This window comes from Peromyscus eremicus, chromosome 8a (assembly GCF_949786415.1).
Source record: "Peromyscus eremicus chromosome 8a, PerEre_H2_v1, whole genome shotgun sequence".
Taxonomy (NCBI): Eukaryota; Metazoa; Chordata; class Mammalia; order Rodentia; family Cricetidae; genus Peromyscus; species Peromyscus eremicus.
The window spans coordinates 548,434-565,591 of NC_081423.1; the positions used below are offsets into that span (position 1 = coordinate 548,434).

General features: G+C 45.2%; 1 protein-coding gene across 3 annotated transcripts in view; it reads left to right on the forward strand.

The window, feature by feature from the left end:
• The window catches only part of Marf1 (meiosis regulator and mRNA stability factor 1), a 49,889-nt gene extending 32,953 nt beyond the window's left edge, over positions 1–16,936 (forward strand). For all 3 annotated transcript variants that reach the window (XM_059269942.1, XM_059269943.1, XM_059269944.1), the window contains 6 exons: positions 6,803–7,033; positions 8,470–8,682; positions 10,784–10,844; positions 10,930–11,046; positions 12,287–12,457; positions 14,516–16,936. In XM_059269942.1, the coding sequence (XP_059125925.1) occupies positions 6,803–7,033; positions 8,470–8,682; positions 10,784–10,844; positions 10,930–11,046; positions 12,287–12,457; positions 14,516–14,763 (1,041 nt within the window). In that variant the 3' untranslated portion in view covers positions 14,764–16,936. The remainder of the gene's footprint in view (positions 1–6,802; positions 7,034–8,469; positions 8,683–10,783; positions 10,845–10,929; positions 11,047–12,286; positions 12,458–14,515) is intronic.
• The last annotated feature ends 222 nt before the right edge of the window (positions 16,937–17,158 follow it).

The following is a 17,158-nucleotide window of genomic DNA, read 5'->3' on the forward strand; positions in this document are numbered from 1 at the left end:
GAAAGGAAGGTCTCACCCTAAATAGCACAAGAAATAAAGCTATTGCCTGACCTAGGAGACAGGTATTGTTTTGTTTGACCTTGGATGCTTGATAGGTATTTTAGATAAATACACTGTTAGGAGTTCTAGGAAGCATGCATAGCATTACAAGAAAATCACTGTAAGAACCAGCTAATATACATACAAAAGCTAAAATACCACCAAGGCTTCTTAAGCCATGGCTTGAGAAGTAGCTTTTGTGATAGTAGCTGAATTTCATTACGTTTTCCTGTGGCTTGCAGCACCCTTATGGCTGCAAAACCCTTTTAGAGGGCACCTTCTTCCTCTTCCCTGCCCTCCTATGCTGAGCTGACTTTCCCACTTATAGGTAGAGCAGCTGGACAGTTTCCAGAACATCTATAGCACAGGACTAGGGAATAATTGCCAGGAGGAAGAAATGGAAAGGGAAGCAGGAAGTGGTGGCACCATCAGTCAGAGGCACAGAGAGAATCTGGTTATATACTGATTGCTGATAGGTTAGAGGAAACAGAAGGGGACTGGCCAGTTGCATTCCATGAGACTTAGGTGGGTGGAGGTGACTGGCTTGCTGCTGAGAACAGCACTTAGAGTAGGGTCAGCAATGAGATGTCAAGGGAAGATGGCAGCAGGATTTGCCACAGCTTTTGGCTAGCTTGCTTGTGAGATGAAAAACGTGATGGCCGCAGCTAGATATAGGGGATGAAGGGAACTAATGAGCAGCTGGGCTAATATTCAGGTGCTGCAATTGAGTGTGTTTGGGAGTATCAAAGAAGGATGACTTGAGAAATGAGCAGACACAGGCAAGAAGGGCTTCTGGGAAATGAGCAGACACAGGTGAGAAAGGGCTTCTGGGTAGTATGATGAGGAGGTGGAGGTGGACCAGAAGGAAGGACTGCCTTAATCTTTCACAAGAATGAGGGCTATTAGGTCGGCCCTAGTAAAACTAATTCTGGCATTTGTCACCAGGAAAAGAGTGCTATGTTATCATTAAATGGAAGGTTACAGTAGCTGTTTAAAGAGAAGAGGAGTCAAGGCTTAAGGTAGAAGAACTCAGAGAAGGTCTGATGTGTGGAGTCAAGGATGAGGAACATTGTGCACATGGGGAGCTGATGTTCACAGATGGATGGTAGAGACAGCAACCATTGGCATATCACACGGGTGCAGGTCCAGAAGCTGATGGCTGGGCTCATGGTGAGAGCTGGCTAGATGACCACAACAAAAAGGACTTAGGGGCAGAAGAACTTAAATTGTTGACAGGAATGCCAGTGAACTAGTGGCCCCTTGGTGCTGAGATGGTCAGCAACATGAGAAACAGAAGCCTGGCCTATAATCCCAGGACCTCAGGAGGCTAAAGCAGGAATACTTGAAATTCAAGACCAGCCTGGGCAACTTAACAAGACTCTGTCTCTGATTTTGAAAAAAATAAAAAGACTGGAATTACAGCTCAGTAGTAGAGAGCTTGCTCAGCTTGCAAAGCCCTGGGTTCAGTCCTCAGTACTGCATACAAGGAGAAACAGAACCAAGTAAAAAAGGACTGAGACTTGAGAGAAAACAGGGGAGATTGAAGAAAGTAGTACTGTCTAGAGGTTTGGGAACAGGTCCATCTTTTCCTTTGTTACATCATTAAAAGGCAGGCAATTAGTATTGCCAGAAACCCTGAGGAGTCCGGCAGAGCCAGCACTGATACCCAAGGAATAGGACATCTGAGTTTCTTCTTGGGGTTTTTAGTCTTATTGAAGAAAAAAAATCTAAAAACAGACTCAAAATGGAAGCTTGAGGTCAATTAGAGTTTAAAAAAAGAAAAACCAGGTAGGCAGGCTGTAAATTTTGCTGTACCTAGAAGAGAAGAGTGGAAAAGAGAGGAGACAAAGCCATACTATTTGAAAAGCTGGCACAGAGGTCAGCCACATGGTAAGGAGGGTAGTTTTACAGAAAGTGTAAGGAAGCTCAGAGTACCAGGGAACATGTTCCTAGGCTCTGGCTGCATCCAAAAGAAAAGACGGAAGAGAAAAAGGAATATAGAGCTTTCCAAGTCAAGACTGAAAGGTGGGTAGACATAGCCATGCCTCATGGTGGCTTGTGGGTGGGGGTTGGAAATTCTGGGAAGGAAAAGTACTTTGTCTTATGATGAACCCACACATCATTTAGCTGAGTCTTTTTCTTGAACAACTGAATAAACAGTTTTTAAAGAACGTTTGTTATTTTTTATGTATATGGGTGTTTTGCTTGCATGTATGTGTGTGCACCATGTATTTGCAGTGCCCACAGAGGCCAGAAGAGGGCTTTGGATCCTCTGGGACTGGAGTTGTAAATGGTTGTGATCTGTCATGCTGGGAATTGAAACCTGGTTCTCTGGAAGAGTAGACAGTGTGCTCTTAACCAATGAGCCATCTCTCCAGCCGTTTTCTTAACTGAGGGAAGAGTTAAGGGTATGTCTCCACCTTGAGGTGGATTCCATTCCTTAAAGGGTTGAGAAGGACTTATTCTTGGCTTCCTGCAAAGGCCAGTCTGGGCTACATGAGACCCTGTTTCAAAACCACAAAAACCCAATCAAGACTGAACCAGAGCCAAAGATTAATTAATGGGAGTTTTGGTTCAAGTAGCAAAGGCAGGAAAAGGTGAGAGACCCAGTGCAATCCTGGCTGCCCACTGGAGCCTCATGGGGAGCTTGAGGGAAATGCTATGCACAGCTTCCCAGGCTGTCTACAAGATCCTTGAGTGTGCTCCAAACATTGTTACTTCTGAACCATGTCCTAGATGATTGAGATCGAGAGATGGGTTTCAGCAGAATCAAAGAAAGAGAGTTTTGTTTGGTTTTCTTAAAAAGCAGCAGTATTGGTAATTGGTTTAGGATCCTAAGACAGTGACTTGAACCCTCTGGACTTGTGTCTGCTGACTAATTGAATGCACTATGTTCCTATCTCAGTCCAGAGTGCATCTGAAAAATAAAGATGTGCTGATGATGGGCTGAGTCAAGAGTCCTAAAGAGGACAAGCATGTGATCCCTCGGGTCTTAATGTAGGTGATGAGCCCTTTGGTTCTTGAAGAGAAAGCAAAGCCAATGGGGAAGAAGCCTAAGGGAGAAGACTGGATCCACTGGCTGGTGGTACAAGTGCACAGAGCTCTACTACCTGCAGTTAAGGTTTATGGCAGGTCCTGCATCTGAAGGCCAGTGATCTCTCTCAGTCACCAAGCACTTGTCTTTGCCTTGGTATTTGGTGCCCAGACGATGCCATATATCTTTTACAGGTTCCTTCCCTTAAGTTCTTTGTCTCCTTGAGAATCTGAAATGATCAACTAGATACATAGCAGATGAAAATGCCAGCTTTAAAATTAGTTGTAGGGCCTCAGAAAAGTGCAGTTCTCCTTGTGGTCACCAAGCCTAGTCACTAGCTTGGCTAAGGCATGTCAGTTCTGAAATGAATGATAAACGGTGCTGGCGGCGGCGCTGGTTACCGTGTGGAAAGATCACGAGCCATGGCCACGACTACCTAGTTACAGAGAACTTTATTAGGAGGAAGGGGAGGGGGAATAAAAAGACCAGGCCTGGGGAGGAAAGAGAGGAGTGGGGGCGGGAGGGAGCAGAGCAGAGTGAGGGTGGGGGTCTTTGTCCAGCTTTTTTAAGGCACAGATTACATGACCATGCCACGTGCAGTAGTTGCCAGCGCACACTGATGACATAAGATGCAAGACCCTGAACTGCGCATGTGTAGCTGGAGTAAGGGCAGAATTCTAACATTCCAGACGTTTTGCTTGTTATAAAAAAGCAAGGGGCTTTGAATAGGAATAGGGGCGTCGTTTCTCTGAGAAAAACTGCTTCCAGCTGACTTGGTGGGCATCAGTTGACTCTTGCGGGGGTAGGAGTCCTGGGATGGTGGGCTGTCCTGCTGCCTCGGAGCTATTCATCCCTCTTGGCTTCACACTCTGGCTGCTTTTGTGTCTGACAGGATGCTGGTAAGACAGAGAAAATTTAGGAAAAAAAGAATCAGTATTTTTATTTTCTTTAGAGTGTTCCCAAACCAGGGGAGTTTGCGTTTGGCACTTATCTGAAGTAGATCTGACCTGTCCAGATGGACTTAAGCTGGTTTCTGGAGCTTGGGAAAAGTTTTGAACATATTAAGAAGCAGCTATGAGAAAATTAGTGACCATTGTAGTGTTTAGTACTCTGCTTGTGTTGGTTAGTGTTAACAAGAGAGACAGAGAGATTGGAACATTTAAAAATTTGTTTTAACCTGAGATAAGCTTTATCAGAGACAGATTATTTTAAGGCACCTGTTTCCTTTACTAGTTTAGCATCCAGGAGACACAAGTGATAAATTGTTGAGAGCATTTAACAGTAAGTAATACATGGTTATATTGGTTTTTTTTTTTTTTAGAGCCCAGATACTTTTGGGTGTGGGGGTGTAAATAAATACCTTTTAACTGTTACAGTTTCTTACTTGATGATCCCTGGACTCCAGTTCTGTGGTGGTCCTGTAACCATTAGCTGAGCAGTTAATTAGGAGAGGGAACCAGGAAGAGAAACGCTTGTGGGGTGAGACCTCATTCTTCTGGAATTAGGGACAAGGCAGAGATCAGTGTCCTGTCTGTGTGCATGAGGAGAAGAAGCACTGCTGACAGGTCTGGAGTGAGGCACATGGAGGGAGCAATGAAATGAAAGCTCCTACCTTAGCTGGAAAACCTTTTCCCATTTAACCCTGAAAGTACAATTAAATCTAAGGCTGTCCTCCCTACCCCAACAATAGGGAAACGAGGAGAGGTGAGACCCCAAAACTCCCAGGACTGGGTTAGTGGCTCTGTTGTCCAGAAGGAAGGAAATAGATCGCTTCCATGCTGCGTTCTGGGTTCCCTGCAAGCGAGCCTGTGGCCAAGCCTAGAGGTCTGCTGGAGGTCTTAGCTTGATGCTCCCATGTCCCTTGGTGCCTGGGTGCAGTCAGCTGACCGGTTGTCTTTCTAGGCAGCACTTTGAACAAGGCTCAATTGATGGCCTGGCAGGGCACGTACTAGCCCGTATGGCCTCCTTTTTTTTTCCCCCCTGCACTTAAAACAGGGACCCAGCAGCTTTTGGAAGCCAGTTGGACAGCGTGTGCCAGCACTTGGTAATTCTGTTCTCAGGCTTTTTCATCTCTCCCCTGGTATACCTTAAATACCACAGCTGAAACTTCCACCTGTGGGGTCAGGAGCCTTGCTCTCCAGATGCTTAAGTTTTAGCCCTTGTGTCGGGGAGGTCTGGAAGACAAGAGACAGATTTTATTCTGTGTCTTGAATTTTTTTTTTCTTCTTGATGTCTGCTGGCTTGAGGACAGCTTTAGGAAGACCTGCCAGGAGGCAGGGTGTAAACTGATCTCTGGCTAAAGAGCCATCCATCTTGATTACTGTGATCCCCTTGTGGGTCCTGACCATAAACTTATTTGCCTGCATCCTAGCCTGCTTTCAGACCCATCTGTGCTTCTCAGGGCAGCTTGAGAACAAGTGGGAGGAGTTAAGGTGAGTTAAGGTGAGAGCCAGGGTTGGGCAGAAGATGCCCGCCCAATACTGGAGAGTGGAGCGGAAGTCAGATAGACAGAAGTGGTTGCACATGGCAGAGAAAGAATCAGAAATGGGAGGGAGAAGGGTTCAGAGCTTCGGTAGAAAGCTTGGGGATAAGGTAACTCTTTTCATTTGCCTGTTTGCTGGCAGAAGTTAGATGATTCCTGTGAAATATCAGGGTTCAAGCAGCCAAATTTAATGGTATCTGGGGATATTTAAGGCATTTGTCAGAGGAGGAATGGAACCATGAGAAGGAAGCCCCTATGTCCCATGGCTGCAGCGCCGAGAGAGAAAAATAAAAAATTAAAGAAACAGGATCAGACTCCAGTCCTAGTCAACCCCGAGGTTGGAGAAGGATCTATGAGTCAGCTCAGGTTACTTCCCGCTTCATCAAGAGAGGAGTAAGGGCTGGGAGCATATGCAGCACGAGGACCCCCAGGGGGTCCGACAGCATTGACCTTCATCAAGGGAGAGAATGAGTTGATGCAAGCGCAGCCCGAGGAACCCCCGGGGATCCGGTGCGAGGAATATAGCTCAGGCTGCAGTTGTGGGAAACGGTAGGGAAACTCACCAATCTTGATGGTATGTGTGGTGTGTGCAGAGCGGTCCGGTGGCTGGGCAAATGAAAAAAGCTGAGCAGGCAGTCACAGGTCTTCGGTATAGGTTTCTGACAACGCTCAGCCCTGGACACAGAGCAGGCAGAATGTCCTATCTGAGTCTAAGGCACCAATGAAATGAGTGGTAAGTGGCGCTGTGGAAAGGTCACAAGCCATGGCCACAACTACTCTACCTCGTTACAGAGAACTTTATTAGGAAGTGGGGAGGAATAAAAGGACCAGGCCTGGGGAGGAAAGAGAGAAAGATGGTGAGGGGGGGGAGCAGAGGAGGGGGACCTGCATCTGGCTTTTTTAAGGCTCAGATTGTGTGACCACACTGTGCTCACATAGTCGCCAGCGCACACTGATGATGTAAGACACAAGATCCTGTCTGTCTTTGGGGAAAACAGCAAGAAAGAAAGAACACAGAAGCAGAGAACCACAACAGTGTCTTCCAAATACTGCATGAAAGATGAATGGGTGGAGTTTGGGCTTATGGGTTGAACTGTAGGAGGGTGAAAGCAGTTTCTGCTCCAGTCTCGTTCCAAGTGTTGGTTGCTGTCACAAAGAAACCCACTCACTCTGTTGTGTGTAAGAGCCTCTATTGGTCTTGTCAGAATGAGATGATCTGAACTGGGTTTGCATTCTCCTTTCTTTAGGTTGCTGATCTGAAGTCTGGCAAACAGATCCAGCTGATCAACAAGAAGTCTCTGCGGTCTCTCACTGCCCAGTTGCTGGTGTTGTTGATGTCTTGGGAAGAAGATACCTATCTTTCTGTTGATGAACTCAGGAGACATTACGAAACCACCCACAGTACTCCTCTTAACCCCTGTGAATATGGATTCATGACCTTGACTGAGCTACTGAAGAGTCTGCCTTACTTAGTGGAGGTACATGTGTGAATGGGTCTTTAGACCCATCATGTTGGAAGCTTCTCAGCCCAGCTCTTCTGGAATCCTGTTAGGTCTGCATTAGTATGTGTAGAGCTGGAGGAACACTGGAGGTTCCGAAATTGGCTGGCCATTTTTCTTTCTTTTAGTAATTTTATTTTCCCTCCGAGACAGGGTTTCTCTATGTAGCCTTGGCTGTCCTAGAACTCACTCTGTAGACCAGGCTGGCCTTGAACTCACAGAGATCTGCCTGCCTCTGCCTCCCAAGTGCTGGGATTAAAAGCGTGTACCACCATTGCCCACCTCTTTTAGTAATTTTTTATCTTTTGAAATTAAAATATAATCACATCATTTCCCCCTTCCATTTCCTCTCCCATCCCCTCTCATACACCCCCTTCTAGCTCTCTCTCACATTCATGGCCTCTTTTCTTTTTTAAAAATTTGTATTTATTTATTTACTGTTAGATTGATTTATGTGTATGAATGTTTTGCTTGCATTTATGTATGTGCACCAAATGCATGCCTGGTGCCCACAGAAATCAGAAAAAGGCTTTGGAGCACATGGAACTGGAGAATAACTGATTGGTATGCATACAGTTTTACCATTTACAAAAGAAGAACAGAGATTTGCATATTGAGATGGATGTACTTGTTTGTTTTCATGTAAAAGAATCTTGGCTGAATCTTGAAACTGTAGGACCTAGAGCATCTTTGGTGTTTTTCAGAGTTAAATAATAGCAGGTTGGAGTGAGCAGTAAAAACGCTACATTAATAGCATACTGTAGATGCAAATCTGACTGAGGTCATTCAGGCAGCATTTGTTGGTGTTGCATGGCAGGACAGCATGTGTAACGCTTAGTGTGTGATACAGTGTGGAGAAGTGCTGTGGAAACACCTTGGGTTCATTATGAGTTTGGCTTTCCAACTAATTTTTGATTGTTGGGATTCAGAAACATTTTTATACTGCTAGTTTTTTTGCAGTCTCCACATGTAGTTTCAAAAGCTGGGTACCAGAAGACACAGGAGTTTTGTGTGTGTTTGCAAGGATAGCCACCATTGTTCAGCCTCACATTATTTCTGGAAGATGAGAGCTAGTGGCCACAGCCACTGTGTGTGTCTATTGAGATTGTCTCATCTTTCCTGTCTGCTTGCTTTGGGATTGCAGGTTCCCTGCTTTCCTTCCTTGCTCATACAGTTTCTTCAAACTTGACAGGATTACACTGCAGAGAAATCAAAGTTGCCCTGGGTTGTTTAGCCTCTCTGGAAGGCCTTGCCATGAACCCCTCCTAGGGCCCTGGGAGACCCTTTTGTGAGCCCCTCCTAGAAACCAAGTTGATTTGGGGCCTTTAGAGTGTTCTTGGCAGAAGGCCTTCAACCAGAGGGGACAGAGGTGGTCACTCAGGAAGTTTCTAATCCTTCTCTCTCTTCTGGGCCAGGTGTTTACAAATGATAAGGCAGAAGAGTGTGTGAAGCTCACAAGCCTATACTTGTTTGCAAAGAATGTGCGGTCTTTGCTTCACACCTATCACTACCAGCAGATTTTCCTTCATGAATTTTCCATGGCCTATACCAAGTATGTTGGAGAAACACTGCAGCCCAAAACATATGGCTTCAGTAGTGTGGAGGAGCTATTGGGAGCCATCCCACAGGTAGGTGTTTTCCTCAGCTTCCGAGAAAGTGTCTTCCTGAAGAGCCATCGCTGACTCCTGATCAGAGATGTAAGGTGCCATCAGAGTGCTGCCAGATAAGATGAATGACTTTAATGTTTCTCAGTGATTTTCTAAACCTTTATTCCTGTGTGCCAGGTAAGTTGCAGGCCATCCTCCCTAGAAGTGTGCTCAGTGGTCACATAACCAGATAGGACACTTAAGCAGATGTCCTAAGTAGAGTGTGGCTAGAACAGCATAGCTATGTCCCCCTCACTGCTCAGTGAGGGTGGACAATGGCCCAGGCAGGGCCCACTTCTTGAGCATAGGGATCCTGGAAGGGCAGCATCACAGATGTCTGAGTTACCATGTGGCAAGGAATATGCACAAGTTGTTGTGGTAGGTAAGGTGGCATTCACAGATGAATAGCCAGTAGCTGTGAGAGGAAGAGAATCTATTGTGAGAGTGCTTGCTTAGCTGCATGGCAAGTGTAAGCATTGCAGCTTAGGTGGAAAGGTATCCTGGCAGCTAGAAGCCAAGGAATGCCACAAAGTCACACCACACAACAAACCTTACACAAGAGATTAATGGGAGGGAAAAAGCCAGGAGGATGGCTGCCTCTGCTTGAGCAAGAAACAGCAGCAAACTGAGCAGGGTAGAGAGCTTATACAGAGCTTCTTGAGAAGGGAGTGGAACTTTTCGGGGTGGAGATCAGTGGGATTTCATGTCCAGAGATTGGGCTTTTTGCTCTGCAGGATGGGGGGCAGCAGTTAGGGCAGTTAGAGTATTCTGTGGGTGGAACCTGGCAGAAGTCCTGGGGTGGTGGGGGAGGGACTTGGCCACTCCCGCAGTGTGGGGGCAGAGTCCAGCAGTTAGGGAAGTTAGAGTATTCTGTGGGTGGAACCTGGCAGTTAGAGGTCCTCATGGAAGGGGCCTGGCCACTCCAGTGGGCTTACAGCAAGGCTTTGAGTTGATTCTCAGTACTGCAAAAAATAGAAATGAAAAAATGCAAGAATGCTAGAGCCTCTGCTAGAGTAGGAGCTGTTCTAAGGGCCTTGCTCCTCCAGGTAAGAGCTTCCCTTTGCTGTGGGGAAGGCAGGAAAGCTTAGCTTTACCTTTGGAAAAGCATCACTGCTGTCCACAGAAGAACTAAGAGAAATTGGAGTGGAGGAGGGAACTTATGCAGGGTCCTGACTGATGCCAAGGCCCTAGAAGGTATCGGTGAAGGAGGTGAAGCTGGGTTGAAACACATGGGGGCACCTGTAGTCAAATTCTAAAACCCAAAATATTCCAAAAATTCTGGAAGCAACATGACACCACAGTGGACAGTCTACCCTGACCACCTGTGATGAATTGCAGTCAGAACACTTTTTTTTTTACTATAAAAACAAGGGAAAATACATCTAAAGTGCCTTCAGGCTATGTGTATACAGTGCTTATGAGATAATAGATGAATTTCTAGTTTAAATGTACCCAGACCACAAATTATCTCATTAGGTATATGCAAATACTCCCAAATCCAAAACCCCTCTGATTCCAAGCATTTGAGACATAGGGTGCTCGGCCTCTGATGAAACAGTAGAAGAATGCCTGGAAGCTGAAGACAGGGATTTGGTGATAGATCTAAGGTAGAGATCCCTGGGAACCAAAGCTTACTCCCACCCTGACCTGACTGAAGGTGGAGAGCAGTACCACCAGGTCAGGGCTGCTGTTTTACTGTCAGGATCAGCAGTTAGTTGTAGAGTCTGGGAGATGCTGTCCTTTGAGGTTGAGTTCAGTTTCTATTAGAAATGTAAGTACTCTGATGTGGGAAGTTTCTGGATTTAAGTCCCAAAACTACAGTAGACGTTATTGAAGAGTCATAAGTACTTTTTATACTGTGTCTTGTGATTCTGGTTACTCAGCTTTTTCTGGGGGCACAGGGAGGGTGTTTCTATCCTCTGCTATCTGTGAAGCTAAAGAAAGGACATAGAAAAGTTGTTGGCATTTACTGAGTTCTGATTCTGGTATGTGAGAAGCAGGTACCAGAAGCCCCACTCACCTGAATGTTAGTGTACTTTCGCCTCCTTTTCTACTGCTTAACCAGATGTATGTCTTTACACAGGTCGTCTGGATAAAGGGACATGGTTATAAGAGAATTGTAGTGTTAAAAAATGACATGAAAAGTAAGTAAGCCCCCATTCCCCTCTCTTGACTCAATTGGGATTCTCTTACTGACCTTTCTCACTGATGGGTGATCTTTTCTTCTAGACCAGCTAAGCTCCCTTGGCCTGTTCCCTGCCAGTCATGAAGACCAGCCTGCAGTTAGCAGACAGATCCTGGAGGTCTCGGAATCTCGAATAGCATCAGAACTCCAGCTCAGAACAGGTACTGGGTACTAGAGGAAAAGCAACAAAGTAGGTAAAGCCTTAAAGTTCCAGGAGGAGGCTTGGGGTGAGATACTTGGAGGAAAGAGGACAGTGGGCAATTTCATTAGGTTAAGCATTCATAAAAAATTAGATGTATTTCATTTTTATGTGTATGAGTGTTTTGCCTGCATGTATCTGTGAACCATGTGTACGCCTGCCTGGTGGCTGAGGAGGTCAGAAGAGGGCATTGGATCTCCTGGAACAGGAATTATGGATGGTTGTGAGCCACTATGTGGGTTCTGGGAACCAAATCCAGGTTCTTTGCAAGAGCAACGTGCTTTTAACTGATGAGCCATCTCTCTAGACCTAAACATTAATTTTTTTTCCTAGTGCAATTTGGTGTGTAGTTTAACAGGTCTATATGTGGTAGTATTGAGTGATTGGCTAAGTAAGATCCTTAAAGAGTATCCCAATTCAGGTGTTTTTTGATGTTTACTAAATAACTGTTTAAAACTGTGGTGATAGAAGGAAAGAAAGCCTAGCCTCAAAGACCTGGGGACAGAGTGCCAGGAAGGCTAAACTTGTGCTGATAGTCTAATAGAGTTCTGCTAAAGCCTGGTCAGGGTGAGTAGGTACCAAGGTTGGTGGGCTATGCAGAGCTGGGTCATTGCTAGACTAGATGTGGAAAGGACACAGCACACATGCCTCATGAGGAAAAGGGCTCAGGGACCTGACATGGGGCGTGACATACAGTAGTCCAAAAGTGCTCCTCCAGGTAACTACTGAGTCACAGGCTTTATGTAGAGCCAGCTCTGTATCACAGAAGCCACTCCAGCATCCTATATACTTGAACTCCATCATTAAATGTAAGAGGGGTCTTCACACAACATCACGAGTAGATAGAAGGATTACTGTGCCTTGTGCTTTGAGAAAAGCTATTTCCAGCATCTGACATTGTTGAAGCTTCTTGGCCCTGGCTCCTTCTGCTGCCCCAATCCTCGGCAGTTTGGTTTCTCTTCCAAAGGCTCTTCTTTTTTGGGCCTCTTCAGAGACCAGTGTTCTTAAGAACACAAGTCTTCAGCAGATACTGTTTTCCAGGAGTATTCTGATAATGGCCTTGTTTTCATTTATTATATATATATTATATACACACATAACGAGTGCTTGAGTACTTCATGCTGATTTCTGGGGCTGAAGAAAGCTGCAGGAGCAGACCTTTGTGCCTGTGCTGAATGTAGCCGCCTGCCTTCTCTGTGCAGGGCCCAGCCAGATGGAGCAGGAGCTCCTGCACCTGACCAACAGCTCCCCTGTTGACCTCCTCTGTGCTCCTGTCCCTTCATGCCTGCCATCCCCTCAACTAAGACCAGATCCCGTCATCCTGCAAGCCACAGATCTCATTCAGTTTGAGGAATACCCTCAAGAGCCTCTGGGTAGGTCACACCGTGTATGCTGGTCACTTGTCTGTGGGTTTAGCAAATGACCTATGATGCCAGTGTAGAAGGTGTCTGATGGACAAAGGGAAAAATGACACAGTTTCAGGTATAAAAGTACTTGTGCTGATTATTCAGACTCTTCCTTTCCTTGTTGGGGTTTTGACTAATAAATTTAACTTATATATCAAGTATAATCTGAAGTTGGGGGCCAGTGTCACCAGGCTGTGGAACAGCCTTTGAGTAGTGAGTCCTATCTCAGGTCGTCTGGGACTTCTGGCCTTCCCACCATATCTGAGGTTCAGCTGCTCCTTAGGCAACAACTGTCACCTCCTACACAAGCCTTTGCTTTGGGTCCAGTGGATACTAGGGCTTTAGGAAGCTGGTCTGAGCAAGGTACCTATGGTTTGAGGCCCTAGAGTATATCCTGTGACCTGAAAGCCAAGAAAGCTGACTGGCCTTTTTGTTGTTGTTATTGTTGTTTTGGTTTTGGGTTTTTTCAAGATAGGGTCTCACTGTAATTCTGACTGTCCTGGAACTCACTCTGTATACCAGGCTGGCTTTGAACTCACAGAGATCCACCTGCCTCTGCCTCCTGAGTGTGAGGATTCAAGGTGTGTGCCATCATGCCTGCCTGAAAGCTGACTTCTTAACATCCTAACTTAGTGCTAGCCTGGTGTCAGGTGTTGGGGCTAATGGACACTGGAACTCTGACTATGCAAGCAGTGGGGCCTCCACCTCCACAGGTTAAGTGACTAAGGCCTCTTGTCGGTCTGTCATTCTGCCTTCTTTGAGGAGTCCCAGCTGCTCTTCGAGACCATTCACTTTCCCCTCTTTGTCACTGTATTCTGACTGTTCCTTTTCCTGCCCATACTTTCTTCTCTACTCTAGGCTTCCACTGTCCATAGTCTTTTTAAGGCAGGGTTTGACACTTGTGACCCTAGACAGGGCCTGGAGAGTGTTTGCTTGGAAAGATAGTAAGAGCACAGGCTCACGGTGCTTCTTTGAAATGAGGGATTGGGGGTGGCAGAGCTGGAGAGTTGCTTCTTCATGGGCTCTGGCACATGTACACAGGAGCTCTTCCAAATGCTTGTGACAGAGGAGAGCTAGAACCTAAGGAACACAGTTCTCTGCCCATCTCCTGAGGAGAAGCTGGGGCTCTGTCACCATCACTTGGCCTGTGTCATTGGCATCAGGGGTCCGTTGCTACACACAGAAGGCATCTAAGGCACAGTGGTCTGTCTTTCTCAAACATATGTGGGTTACATGTGCTCTAAGACAGCTGACCTTCTAAAGTAGCCATGGTTCCATGTGGCTCTCCTCTTGTCCCTGGTGTCAACACCATGGTGAGCATGTGGCCTCTGTAAGAATGGGCAGGTGCTCACTCACACGAAGGTCCCTGCTGCCTCAGAAAGTTCACGTGAGGCCTATGAGTCTTTGGTCACCAAACAAAGAAATGAAGAAGCAAAGAGTCTGAGGAAGAAAAACTAACCTTTGATAGGTAGTCAAATATGACCTATCTAAAATTTGTAATCCAAAGAGAGGTGATCTGTCATTTATAAATATTTGACTTTTTGTGACATACTATTGACCATGTAGCTAATATCTAAATTGTGACATAAATGTGACATTTTGGTTGTTGGTTTGTTTTGTTAGTTAGTTAGTTAGTTTGTTTGTTTGTTTGTTTGTTTGTTTTGAGACAGGGTTTCTCTTTGTATCTCTGGCTGTCCTGGAACTCGCTCTGTAGACCAGGCTGGCCGCAGACTCAGAGATCTGCCTGCCTCTGCCTCCAGAGCGCTGCGATCAAAGGTGTGTGCCACCACGACTAGCTTGTTTTGTTGTGTTTTTAGACAATATCTTGATGTGTAGCCAAGGCTGACCTGGTACTGTGATAATCCTGCCTCAGTTTCCTGAGGGCTGGAATAGCAAGCTACCTATCACATCTGGTTCTGGTAGGGTTTTATAAGCTTGTTTTTGTTTTTTAAATACAGATGGACTGAAAACCAGTGCTTCTTATGAGACCTAGAACTAAATCTATTTACTTTTCTGTCTTTCTAGGAATTGTAGTTTTAAACCAAGAAGAAAAAACTGAAATTCCAGTACCAGTGAAGGAGGGGGGGACACTGCCCTGTGACTCCTGCTCACCTTGCAGCCCAGCATCTGCCCCTGCTCCTCCCAGTCCTTCCTTGGAAGCCCCCACACCACTGTTCAGCAAGGACACAGTGGAAAGCCCAGCCAAAAAGCAGCCCAAAAAAAGAGTCAGATTGGCAGCCAACTTTTCTTTTGCACCTATAACTAAGCTTTAACTCCCATTTAAATACAGAATCAAGTTAGGATGGGGTGGGGGGGGCTGACTCTACACACAGAAATGGGCTTAAAAACCTCATTTTCTGTCTTGACCCCAGAAGCCACTTTTATAGATGGTCCATAGGGCAATGTTCCTTTTGAACTTTCAGATGAACTTTTTTTCCCTTTATTTCTCTCAATAATTCAAAAGAACTCTGGCCTTCGTTAAGGAATCCATAATATATTTACCAAATGTTTCTAAACTATTGTGAAATGTGGGTGGGAGGGAGTAAGCAGCGGTTGATCACTCAGCAGAAAGTGGCTTAACTCCCATTGAGCAATCTCTGTCTTTTGCTTAAGCAAATGTTGTTGTGGTTGTTGGAAAAGCCAAGCATGTCTGTGAGCCTGTGGGTCACACACTGGGGAATGAGTGAGCGGCAGGAGGGCCATTTTCAGACTGACATAGGAAGGTTCCTGGTTTCCAGGTGACTTGTTGGTGTGCCTTGTTTTTTATTTAACTATGTCTGTGGTTGACCAATATGGCTTCATCTCAATTTTTAAATGTTTCCATTTAGGGATTCCATTTAGGAGCTTTCTGTAAAGTTGTTTCACGCTTCCTTTCTCTGTCTGTCCCAGTTTGCTAAGGATCAAGTTAAGGAAAGGAGATGGTCTCGGTGTCATGAATTTAAAGTCAGTGTTTGAATGATGGCACACATTACTAATGTGTTGAGAGATGGTGTTGCAAAGAGTCTGATTAACTATGCATCAAACGCATAGATTGTAAATCAGCTGAGTGGCAGGGTGCTTCAAAAAGAGTGGGTTTGATACTATTTCCACTATAGGAAGAGACTGAAGTTCTATCTGTAATGTGAAGGCCAAGATTAATCAACCTAACCTTTTGTTTTTGTGACTTTAAAGTTGGCTGTAAAGCTGGGAAGTTCTCCATGTGACGATGTGTGTCCATGTTAGTTCATCTTGTCATCTTTTAATAATGTCTGGTTTTTCTGTTACTTCTCACTATTGGAAGCACATTTGGGATCGTTTTTTGTTTTTGTTTTTTTGTGGTGTCTGATGTTGGCATTTAGGAAAAGCCAGCCTTTGTAGACACCACCCTGTGGAATGACTTTCTCTCTGAGTGCCTGAGGTGTCCGCTCATGAGTGGCCTCTCACTCCTGCTGGAGAGACCTGACATTTACAATGGATTGTATTTGTTGGGCAAAAAAGGCAGATCCATTCATAGAGCAGAAAGAACCTGTTGGCACACAGTCTTCCACTAGTTAGATGGTTTCTTTGGTGGGAAATGTTTATATTTGGTTTTTTCTAGAAAGCCAGAAAATGGATTTTTATTCCATAGCCAGCATTTTGAAAAAATGTCACAAAATTAAAGGCACTAGAGGGATATTTTTACCAGTTGGATTTTTGTTGCCAAAATCTTTTAAATGAAGCCAGTGATTCCCAGTTCTCAGCACATGACCTGCCCAAAATGGAGCTGCACTGGAAGTGCTCTGCAGGCTTGCCACACTGTGCAAAGCCTGCAGGCACTTCCTCTTCAAGGCCTCGTGGCACTTCCTCTACAGATTAGTACATAGGAAGTAAGATGGCACGTGTGCAATTTCTCTGAGGCTTTTAAGCAATGTAATAGTGTTGAGAACATGAGTTGCCTTATTCACAGACATCCTAAGGATAAGCTTGCTTGCTTAGACTTAAGGTTTGCAAGCGTAGAAGGGATTATGGACTTTGAAAACACCAGGTGTCACTAAAGTCACTTGGAGCCATCTCAAAGGTCAGTTTGTTCTGTGGGCAACAAAGAGTAGTTGTGTACAGTGAATGGATATTTCTTTGCCATTTGCTGGAGTTGCCCATGCTTCTGGGATGAGTGTAACTAACCATTGCTGTTTAAAGATGTGAAAATTCAGTGAAAGTGCATTGAGTCTGTGATGTGCCCACAGTGACCAGTCCAATCACTCCTTCTTTATCCAGAGGCTTAAATGATGATGCTTAGATGATGATGCACATGGAGATGATGAGACACTCTTTCTGGCTAGAAAGATGTACCAGATTAGATTTATCTGTTAAAAAAGAAAAAAGTTATCACCAAAATTCCCTTTCCCATCCTGCACTGTTTCTTTTGATCAGGCTTGGGGGACAAGATGTTTTTCTTAACTATTTTGTTTGAACACCCCCCCACCCCCCCCACCCCCCGTGGTTCAAGTGCTGTTTGTGTTTTGGGACCAAACAGTTGTCAATAAACTTTATGAGCAAGCATCTGTTATGAGTGCTTTTGTTTGTGGGGCTGGGTTAAAAACCAGTCCAATTGTAAGCATTACAGCTTGGATGAAAATGTATCCTGGCAGTCAGAGTCAGGGAATACCACAAAGTCACATAGCACAACAAACATCACATGAGATTTATTGG